Raw genomic sequence first — 12,035 nt, forward strand, 5'->3', positions numbered from 1 at the left:
AATTTGCCGACTAGAACGCGGATGGTTAACCGATAAGTCGGTTAATCGGGGATCGGATAATTGATGCTCTGCTGTACTTCAAACAACCTTTACTCTGCAGTTAAATTATTTCTTTACTCTAACGTTTTCGGTTAGCTTTACTAACCCTCTTCAGGAGGGTTTTTTTTTTTTTTTAACTTTTTCCGCCCTGTGGGCACTAAGAGGGCCTCTTTAAGCTTTTAGCAAACCCATTATGGGTTCGGCCAGGCCCACAATGGGGCGACCGGGTGGTGAGGGACGGGCCCGACATATCCGAACGGACCACCCCCCGAAAAATTCCTGGGGATTTTCGACCCGTTCGGATTCGATCCCGGGTCCCCCAGAGCGGTAGGCTGCCACCTTGACCGCTCGGCCATCCGGCCTCTCTTCAGGAGGGTTAGTAAAGCTAACCCTCCCTACTCTACTTCCATTAATTAAACCGTATTTTCTCTATACAGGCTAATGTATTAAGCTACAGTTTATTAATCTACATGTTGCACACGCGCTCATATATCGATTAATATAATGATTATCTCTTCATATACATTTAAATAATTTTTGAATGTTATGTTGATAGCTTTAGATATCGTATTAATTATATTATTTATACTAAAATCGATATCTAATAATATTTTTATTAAGAAATGAAATTACATAAATAATTGATTATCGTATATATAAAGTTAAATAATCCGAAAAATTCCCAGAGGGCGCCATTAATTTCTAGCTTTTAGAATTCAAACCTTGCAATTCGATTCCGATGTTAATGATTGAAAAATGACTTTTTGAAAATAAAATTTCTTCTCAGTATCGTTATTATATTACGTACAATAATGATAAAAATTCTAAAATAATTTATTAAATTATAATCATAATTATTTGAGCATTTTATTTGTCAAATAGAAATTTTAATTAAATTTATAAAAAATACATATATATTTATATATATTAATATCTAAATAAACACGTACATTATTAATAAGTTATCAATGATACAATTGATACATAAAATACAGCGGAACCTTGCTTAACGAGCACCTCGCACAACGAGTATTTCGCATAACGAGCAAAGAAATTGTAAATATTTACCTCGCTTAACGATCAATGTTTCGCATAACGAGTGATGAGGAGAGGGAAAGTCCCGAATTGTGCGCATGCGACATGCTCCATCAGTCTGTGTTTAGCACTCGTTCCGCTAGCATCTTAGTGTCGCTTGCGATCACATATTTTTTCAAACTTGTGTTCACACATATTACTTATAAGCATCAACAACCATAGCTCGTTATATAATAAACACGCCAAACGATATGCCAAATTCTTGGGTCATTAAATTTAATGACCGATTCCAAATTAAATTTTAGAAATGTCTGAATTAAAAATTAACTATTTATAATTATTAAATTTAATACGAGATGGAAACATAACTGCCTACCTCTAGTGAAATTAATTAATTTCTAATAGTTAATTATAGCCTTTACATAACCCAAGAATTTGGCATATCGTTTGGAGTGTTTATCAAACATAACTGTGATTTTTTTTTTTTTTTGTTTTTGCAAATCGAATTTTTATTCCAGGATGGTTCATTCCGCGCTAGAAGAAAAGATGATGATGATTATTCACGTTCCTTAACAGTGTATATTGTTCAATTTTTTTTGAATAAACGTTATACTTAAAACTTGTAATTGTGAAAGCCTTACTGTCCTTAATTCGAATATTATTGTTAATTGTCTACTTGGACTTTACTTATTAATAGGACTTTATACTGTTGTTTAAATGTTTGTGCCAATCTTTAAACACTAGTATAAAGTCCTATTAATAAGTAAAGTCCAAGTAGGCAATTAACAATAATGTTATACATAAAACATTTGAGTATTTTTTCGGCGTGGAACGCATTATGGTATTTTACATTAATTTCTGTGGAAAAAATTGTTTCGCATTACGAGTAAGACTCTGGAACGAATTATGCTCGTTAAGCGAAGTTCCAGTGTAATTATGTATAAACTTATCGCGATTTTAATACTAATGAAAAATCGCCGGTAAATAAAATAATTTCTTAATTAATAATAATAATAAATTAGCGTATATATATATATACATTTTTTAAATTTTTGATCGGTAAAAACTAGCCGCACGAACTTCGATATTTGTATAGCTCACTCATCATGTAACTGATAGCGGTGTTATGAACGTTAATCGAAACAATCGATATTAAATTAATGATTATCTCGCCATTCATATCTATATCTATATATATACATATTTTTTTATAATTTATTTATTTTCTTATCTGATCTATAAAGAATATAAAAAATAAAAAAATAAATAAAATAAAAATTCAAAAAATAAAAATAAAAGAAAACTTTTCTCCCGCGAAACTTCTTCCTATATCGATCGCATGCGCAGTTGATCTCGATGGCGGTTGATGTTTTTTGAAGTCTGTTTGATCGAAATGAGTGAATGAATTTTGAAATTGTATTGCTAATAAACACAACACTACAGTCCAAATGTTGAAGCAGCTGCAAATGGGTCTACGAGCATTTTTGTTACTGGCGTCGAAAATATGGAGTTTTCTTTGTTATGTTTTTAGGAAACAACTTAGAGCTGTGAGTATTAGTCTTAGCTTGTTTTTCCCCTCATTTAAGCCTTTGAGATTATATATATAAGTATGTAGTTAAATGGGTTTATGAATGAAGTTTATCTTTAACAAGATAAATCTCATATGTGTTAACAAATTGAGATCATGTATACATCATCATCTAATTGTAAATATATAATACTAAACCAGTACACACATATATATATAAACAACATTTGTACAAGAAAAAAATATTGATAAAATATGTATAAAATTACTAAACACTCAACTGATCAATATCTTGTATCATTTTCAACAAATGCCATGTGAAATTTCTTTCGTAAACTATCAACATTTTTATGATTGATTCTTTAATTAAAAGAAATGTTTTATTTTGGATGTTGAGCGTATAGAGATTTTCTAAATATGAGACATTGCAAATTATTGATGGATATTAGGTAACGCTGTTTTGACTATCTTGCAACTAAGATCAAAATAATTGTATCTGTACTATTATCCAATTTGAGATAGGACTTTTTTAATCAAATTTGAAAAATGATAAAAATTGAATTGCTGAATATTTATTTACCAGTCATTTTATATATATAACTATTTTTTTCTATTCTGCTATTCAAGGTTTTAATCTGATGATTTCTTCTTCTAATCTGACTGTCATAATAATTATTTTGAAATTGCGATTTGTAATATTATTATTTTTTTTTCTATTTTTGACTCTTTCTCTCCCGTGGGTACCGGGGACCTTTTGTAATCGTAACCATTATGGGTTTGGCTGGTTGGTGTGGGACGGGACAGACTGTTCATGAAAAATTCTTGGAGTTGCTCGCCCGGTTTCTGTTCCGGGTCCCGTGGCAGTAGGCCGACTCCTTAACCTCCACGAATGTATCTTTTTTAATGTGATGTTGTAGAAATTTGTAAAATAAAAATACTACTGAATTACAATTTAAAACAAATTTTTTTCATTTTTATTCGTCTAATCCTTGAGTTATATGAGTAATTACAGGATTTTAACGTTAAAAAAATTTACAAATTCAAACTTAATTTAAATTATAGGCTAATTTGTACAAAAATACATTACGGTAAATTTTATTTTGCTACAATGTTTATAATAATGATATTTGAACATTATACTTAAAAATATAATAGTAAAATTATAAAATTTTCAATTGTTTGTCAAATGAAATAAAGTGTCTATTAAAAAAATAGCTTCATATTACAAGTCAAACTTTTTTATTTTATAAATACTTTGGAAACAATTTCCATCATCAAATAGTAAACAATATACTGCAACCAAATTATTATTAAAATAGGTTAGGTTAGGTTAGAACGTGCGTCCCACTGTTCCCTGTCTTCTGATCTACTGGAATCGGAGACGAGCCACCATCTTCGATACCTAGGGTAACATTAACCAAAAACGGTATTGATTAGAAGTGACACAACACTTGTACAAAACTGTAAAATAAAAATAAGCTAATCACTACTTATCAGTTTGTATTTTTTTTTATTAAGCCATGCACTTTTAAAGGTAATTAACTTTTGAAAATATTTTCAAAAATTCAAATGAAATAATAAAAATAACTTTTAAAATCAAACTAAAATTAAAAATGAACTTATTTGTGTTTTATGATGAACTTAAATTAAACATTAATATACTTGAATAATAATTCTAAACTAGTTTGGCGTAAAATTGGGTTTTGCCGGTAATATATATATATAGTACCAATGTAAACCAATGTTTTTTTCTCAAATGTTTTCATTGTAACTCATAAGTCATCACAAGAGTTTTAATTAACAGAACAATGAATTTAAAGGAAAACAATTTAACCTTCATTCAAATTCAAACATATAAAAGTAATTTGAGAATCAAAAATTGTTTTACATAAATATTAAATAAGTACAGTTTTACATAAACTTAACATAAATGCCTTAAATGTATACATATGTTCATAAATTATGAATTAAGGTAAATTTTCATGCAGAAAAAAAGTGTGCCTGCATTCCTCACATTTAAACATTCTCCCTATTTTTTTGATTGAACATCTTTACCCATTCTACTATAAGTGCTTATGATGGATAGGTGATCAATTTTATGACTTTAGCCTTGTTATACAAAATTTTAGCATCTTCCTGGTTGGCAAAGGATGTTAAGGCTGTGTTGTTAAGCCTATTGCATGCATGGTACTTGTGTTTGTATGTTTTTCCAAATTCCTGCTAGTGTATCTTATGTAAGTCATTCTCAGTCCTGTCATTTGTGATTTATCAGGTATCCTAATACTCAAGTTCTATGTTTCTCTGGTATTTTATTGTTTTTTATCTGGTCTTTATTGTTTCTTAGGAGACTGTATAATGTGAGGTATCATTGTAGACAATTGTTGATTCCTTTGTTATAACAAATTCATTAAATGCTGTGTACATTGTCATTGAGAAGGTTAACTTCATAAAGTTCTTATTAGATGTATCCTTCGTTCCAGACTGATTTAAATGGATAATATTGATAAGCATTATTCTACTATATTTGAGATGCTACAGTATGTTCATGAAACTAGATGTTATAAGATATTTGCTAAATTAGAAACAACAGGATTGAGATTAACTTACACAGGTTAGACTAGTTGTTTCTCAAACTATGGATTACAATCCAATATTGGGTCATGTTAAAATTTTAATGGGTTGCAAAATGATACTATCTTCTTCAGTAGTGTTGCCACCTTTTCAAAATTGCTGACTCGACAGCAGGTCAGATTTGTTCGAACAGACGTCCCTGACACATATGCAATGTTATTGTGGGAACGCCGGGGGTAGGACGGAGTTGTGACCCTTTTTTGGCGGCGCACAGGTCGGCAAGACCCACCCCACTGTCAAGGATGGCTAAATTTTATCGCGATATCCCGTTTTATCGGGATCGATACTTAAATTGTCAGGTCGAGTGGAGGAAGTGTGGGGTCGTCGATAAGAAAAAGGCAATATCCGTAGTAGCAGGACAACACAGATAAGATTTATTAGATATAGAATCGATTACATCGAAGCGACGCATTCCGTCCCTAATCGCGGAGGAGAGAGAGAGCTCACAATTGTTAGGGGATTCATACCTCTCGGTTATCGACTACAATCGAGAATGTTCTTCGGCTCGGCTGAAGGTTCTTTCGGGCGTCTTTTCCTGGCGGTGCGGCAGGGGGGTGGCAGGATCGGCTTGTGGGCGAGGCTCCGGCGTCTTGGAATAGCCTTCGTACAGGACTCGAGTCAACGGGTCGTTCCCGCCGTCCTCTGACCTCTTTCTTAGATATCTTTTCCCTTTATATACCCCCGGTCCCTTCCGTAACGATCACCAATCGCGATAGAGGGTGGTGACTTGAGTTCCATGACTCAGGTGGGATCCGGAGAAGGAGGGAAGTGGGTTTGACAGCGGAAGACTGTACATCTTTCGAAGCTTGATCGTTATCGCAGATCTCGATCGTTATCTCCCAAGGGAATTTGAAATAATGAAAATTTAAAATAGGACCGGCTCAATTCGGTCCTCACATTATTTTATCATGCAAAGAATAAAGTGCATGCAAGTTCTAAACCAGTTAGGGACTTGTGTAGGAGCAACTTAAATTAAGAAACAAAATAACTTAGCTTTAAAGAGCTGAGAAGCAAAAACAAAAATAAGAGTCGACAGGTTGCAATGTACATTAGTGTAAGATGGTGAATTAACTTTTGGTGCGAGTGTGAAGTCTTTCACTGTTAAAATAAAGTAAATTTATAAAAATATTTCCTAGTACTTTGTTTCATCATAATTTCACAATTTCTACGAAATCCTGGACAAAATTAATTGTTAACCTGGACAATGAATTAAAAACCGGACTGTCCAGGTGAAAACCAGATGGGTGGCAACACTATTCTGCAGAAATACTTGTAATACCTTGTATTACTGAAAAATTCTTTAAGAACTAGGAATAATAAATGCATATGTTAAGTACTGAAAATTGTTAACAACTTTTTTCTTATAATAATTGACATTCAGTAACAAAATTAAGATTATAGAATGTGTGTATATGAAATTGATTTCGCTTTTCTATTTTGAATAACATCAGAATAGATATTTTATGTAAGGTTGTAGTCATAGAGCCTTTTAAGTTGCACCAATTTTGAAAATATATTTTTTGTTTATTTAAAATTTTAGGTTTATTGTCATACATAACGATAAATTATAAAAAAATAAATAACTGATGACTTTTGGCACAAGTGGATCAATAAATAATTTTAAGGAATTTTTGTTTTTTGTATATATACAAGATACAAAAAGAAATTGACAAAATCTTCTAACATGTTTAAAGAGAGTTCATTAACTTTATAAAAAAACTTGTGATCTTTTTTTCAAAAGAAAATGGACTCCTGAATTATTTTGAAACAGTTTGTTTTATTTACAATCATCAGTCTTGTATTTTTTAATAGTTAAATTTCAATAATAATAACTGAAATTGAAGTAAGTTATTTTTTACAAATCAAAATTGATCTGAACCACTCTTAATTGAAATGTACTCAATGTTACATATCATACTTAGAAGTTATCAATAAAACATAATTTTATTTCATTATATAATGTACATACAGTGACTCCTGTTTACCAGGTTTTTAAAAAAAGGTTTCTATTATAAACATTAAATTTCTATTATAAACATTTGGGTTTCAAAACCATTACAAACAAATGTATTGGATCGCGTGTATTGGAAAAAGTTTCTCAAACTTTTTGTTCACGCAATCCAGGAAGGTTGGGTTAGACTAATAGGAATTTGGAAAAAAACACAAAATGCATGCAATAGGCTTAACAAGACAGCCGTAGCATGCGTTACCAACCAGGAAAATGCTAAAATTTTGTATAACGAGGCTAAAGTCATTAAAATGATCACCTATCCATCATAAGCACTTATAGTAGAATGGATAGAGATATTCAAGCAAAAAACTAGGGAGAATGTTTAAATGTGAGGAACACAGGCACACTTTTTCTGCATGAAAATTTACCTTAATTCATAATTTATGAACATATATATTTAAGGCATTTGTATTAAGTTTATGTAAACTGTACTTATTTAATATTTATGTAAAACTATTTTTTGTTCTCAAATTACCTTTATATGTTTGAATTTGAATGAAGGTTAAATTTGTTCTTTTGAATTATCAATTACTCATGATGATCTAGGAATTAGACTAAAAAATATTCCAGAAAATATTAACATTTCTGTTATATTGATATGTTTATTTATTTATATAGTGTTTCTGTGCAACAGTTTTTATATTGCAATTTAATAATTTTTAATTTCTAAATATTAATTTGTATTTTTATTTTTTACTAGCTAGAACTTGTTAAATATTTGGTTTGGTCAGAATATGACTTGTCAGTTAGTTCAATTTCATGGTCATTACAATTTTGAATCACATTCATATTGAATAAAATCTCTAAATATTTTCATAAATGCTATTCATCTCTTCTTTCTTAACTTGACAAAATTCACTTGTGAAAGGAATAAAGACTTTTAAAATTATTTTTAAAATTTGAGAAATAAATTTATTTAAAATTCAGATTTTTTTTAAATTTTAAATCAGTTTATAGTCTTTGTGTTACTTTTTGAATATCTCACTGAATGCATTATTAATAGAAAACTTATTTCCATCTATTTTTGGGAAAATCTAATATTTTTAAATGAAGTGACGTTTTCCAAAAACACTTAGCATATTATTCATCACTTTATTTAGTTAGGTGGTTTATATGGTTATGTGTAATTTGTATAAGTATGTATAAATTTTCTTATGTTTAATTTTAAAGTTTAGTTAGCTGAAGAGGGGAGAATGCCCGAAACGCAACCTGTAATTGGTGTCCTAACTAAATAAAGTGATGAATAATATGCCAAGTGTTTTTGGAAAACGTCACTCCATTGTGTCAATATAAAACAATGTAAATTAAAACACGGTTTTATTAGAATTAAAACAGATTTTTAAATGATTTCTCTCTGGACAGAACAACTTCACAAACACTTTCTTTATTCCCACATTGTCACGTCTGCACAATGACAGCCTTTTGATCAATTCCTTTTTATAAGTATGATTTTTAATCATTTTTATTGCTAGATCTGAATTTCTTCTGTTATTTCCTTTAAAAGTTAAGTTTTTCTTTTCTTCTGTGGAAAAAAAAATTTAATTGATAGAAGATTTAAATTTGTTATTATTTGAAAATTTTGAAACATGTTTCTCAGTTCAATTGGAGATTTTTATTTATTTTCTAATTTTCTAAATTTATTTATAAACATTTAAATATTATTTTAATGTCATTGAATTGTTTGTTTATGATTTTATATACTGTACGTTTTAGTAAAATCTTATTTTGTCCACTAGTACATATCTATTAACAGGACTTATTAAAATTGTTGACTTTAAGGATACAGCAACTGAGTTGCTGTATCCTTAAAGTCCACAATTTTACAGCAAGGATACAGCAACTCAGTTGCTGTATCCTTGCTGTAAAAATTGTTGTTTTTATTAAATTTACCTGTACAGGTAAATTTAATAAAACAACAATTTTCTAATCTGTGAAACTGAGTTGCTGTATCTTTAAAGCCAGTTTAATAAGTCCTGTTAATAGATATGTACTAGTGGACGAAATAAGATTTTAATAAATTGAGGACATTGAGGCATATTAATTTAATGTATGTTTTAGTGTTTGATGATGATAAATTGTTACTGAAATTATTTACAAAGAATGAAAAGTTGGAGTTTTAGAACAAGCCATTTTTTAATGTATTATTTATATTTCAAAATTTTACTACTGTATATTTATTTGTATATTAAAGCAGTTTTGAGTAGCTACATTGTCAGTTGATTTTATATATACAGTAGGGCCTTTGCTGTACATGACCAATATGTTCCAAGACCAAGAGCATAAGCAGAAATTTGTATAAAATATGAAATCCAATTTATTTTTAAATGTTTCCTATACTAACATACCTAGAACATTTTTTTTTGTGTAAATGAGATAAATAAACACTATATTAACAATAAATAATATAGTAATGTAAATCATAAAAAGAACTAAAAAAATTTTAATATCCTCTCTCCCATGTTTGCATGTAATTTGCATAAATAAAATAAAGAGAGTCACTAATGTCACAAGGACATGATGTGTTACAAGCAAAACTCTGGACAAAAGTGTTGCCATTAGACCTTCTCCATAAAATCCAGGTCAAGGGTAATGACTATACCTGTATAGTATATTTATAGTAAAAAATTTAAATGTTTCAGAGTTTTTCATTTAGCTCATAACATATCTGCAAATACCTGCCAATTCCTCAATATTCACTGTTTTCCCCACAAGAGTTAAATTATCCTTAACTGGGGGAATTTCTCTCCATGTGGCACCAGATGTGACATTGGATATGGCATTGGACAAAGATTGATGCAGATACCAGTGTTTAGTACAAAACAAAGAAGTGATTGACAGCAATGCTTTCCCAGAATGAGAATGAGTTGAGATGCTGCAAAAGTTCACACATCCTGAAAATTGGCATCCAATTAAGAATTTGTAATTTTAAGTACAATATATTTTTTTTTTTTTCCTTTCAGATTATCAATAGCATAAACCTGAAATTGCATATGGTGAATCCATGTATGTAGGGTTGCCATACATCCATATTTAGTACGGACAGTTCGTACTTTAAAGGTTCTGTTGCTGTCTGAACTGTACTTGAAAAAAAATAAAGAAAATAATTTGTACTAATTGATCGTATAGTTAATAGTTAAATTGTGGGTTGATCTTTTAAATTGTGGGTTGCTGAAAACAAGTGAAAGTGAATGTCCAAACTTTGAGAAGCTGATGGAGTTTCTTTTTAGCTTGCTAGGATCAACAGCTCCAGTTTTTTCTTTGAAGAACTGATTTCTAAATGAAAATGTTAAAAATATTCTACAAATCAAAGTGAACTTGCATATGGACTGCCTTCAGTTTTATGAATTGATTAAAGATGACATAGCATTTTTAAAGATAGTTTATTTCTATTAAAAATATGAAAAATAATTAGAAGTGATAATTATTATTATTTCTAATGGATACAGTTATAAAATCGGCTATAAAGTGTTACACGCTAAATCATTTAGGCTATTAAAAAATAACTAGAGACATACAAAATACCTTATGTACATTCTTCTTTAACTGCACTTAATTAATACTCAAGCATTGACACACAAACCTCCTTTATAATACAGCCTTTTAATTCAATTATCTAACTTTTTCGGCCATTTTGACCCACGACCTGGCAAGTTATAAAATAGCAGCATTCCAGGCATTTATAAAGAGAGCATACACACACTGCAGCAAACCAAATGACAGAATTAAGGAATTAGATCACGTCAAACAACTAGCTAGGCAGTGCGGTATCTACCAGAATACGATTAAAGCCATTATTAACAAAACAAGAATAGACGATAAAGAAGGTAATGAGCAGGAAAGAATAAAAGAATACACAATAATGGAATATATGGCACCTCTAAACAATATTTACAAAGAAATAGGAGCAGCAACAAACAAAAAGATAATCTTTAAAAGAATATATTTTATATATATATTTCATTCAGGTATTTTATATATATATATATTTTGCACAATCTATAATCTATACCAGTAGTTTCCAGTTAGTTTTTCTTGCATACCACTTCAAGAAAGAGCTCAAACTTGCATACCCCTTATAGCAGAAATTCATATTAATCCATACTAATATTATAAATTCGAAGGTAATTCTGTCTGTTAATTTTGCAAACACAAATTGTGTTAATTGTACAATTTTTGTTTCTTGCGTAAGAATTTCATTTAGGTATTGTCACGAATGCATTTTTTTGATGAAATTTCAAGAATATTTTTAGTTATAAATAAACAAATTTGTGCATTCGACATCATGTTGTAAATTGCCGAATTTTTGATGGTCCACCCATTATTTTTTTGATTGCTTCATCTCATGCATTTAAATTTTAAATTGGCCAATTGTAGATTTCCACACGTACCCCTTCATGCAATTTCGTGTACCCCTGGAGGTATGCGTACCACTAATTGGGAACGATGGATCTATACAATCTATAATTTATATCTATACAGTAATAAATACAATATATAATTGGTACAAGTACCATTATAGATTGTATTTATTTATGTACGAGCTTGCACATAGACATATAATTTAAAAAGTTCTAGAACAAATGCTTATTTAAAAATCAGAATCATTCGATTGTAATGTTCCTGACGAAGGCCTTTCAAAAAGGCTGAAAATGTTAGATAATTGAATTAAAAGGCTGCATTATAAAGGTTTGTGTGTTGATGCCTGAGTACCTTATGTACTTTTCCAGCAAATTACTCTTTAATTAAACAAATGTTTTTGGCTTTATTAATAATCCTTGGGTTTTTGAAACG

General features: G+C 29.9%; 1 protein-coding gene across 1 annotated transcript in view; it reads left to right on the forward strand.

The window, feature by feature from the left end:
* The first annotated feature begins 2,387 nt into the window (after positions 1–2,387).
* Dd (CTD nuclear envelope phosphatase 1-like protein dullard) overlaps positions 2,388–12,035 on the forward strand; it is a 64,093-nt gene continuing 54,445 nt past the window's right edge. Inside the window, exon 1 of the mRNA XM_067287830.1 lies at positions 2,388–2,621. Within this exon, the coding sequence (XP_067143931.1) occupies positions 2,523–2,621 (99 nt within the window). The 5' untranslated portion in view covers positions 2,388–2,522. The remainder of the gene's footprint in view (positions 2,622–12,035) is intronic.

This window comes from Centruroides vittatus, unplaced genomic scaffold (genome assembly GCF_030686945.1).
Source record: "Centruroides vittatus isolate TY-2023 unplaced genomic scaffold, ASM3068694v2 scaffold_712, whole genome shotgun sequence".
Taxonomy (NCBI): domain Eukaryota; kingdom Metazoa; phylum Arthropoda; class Arachnida; order Scorpiones; family Buthidae; genus Centruroides; species Centruroides vittatus.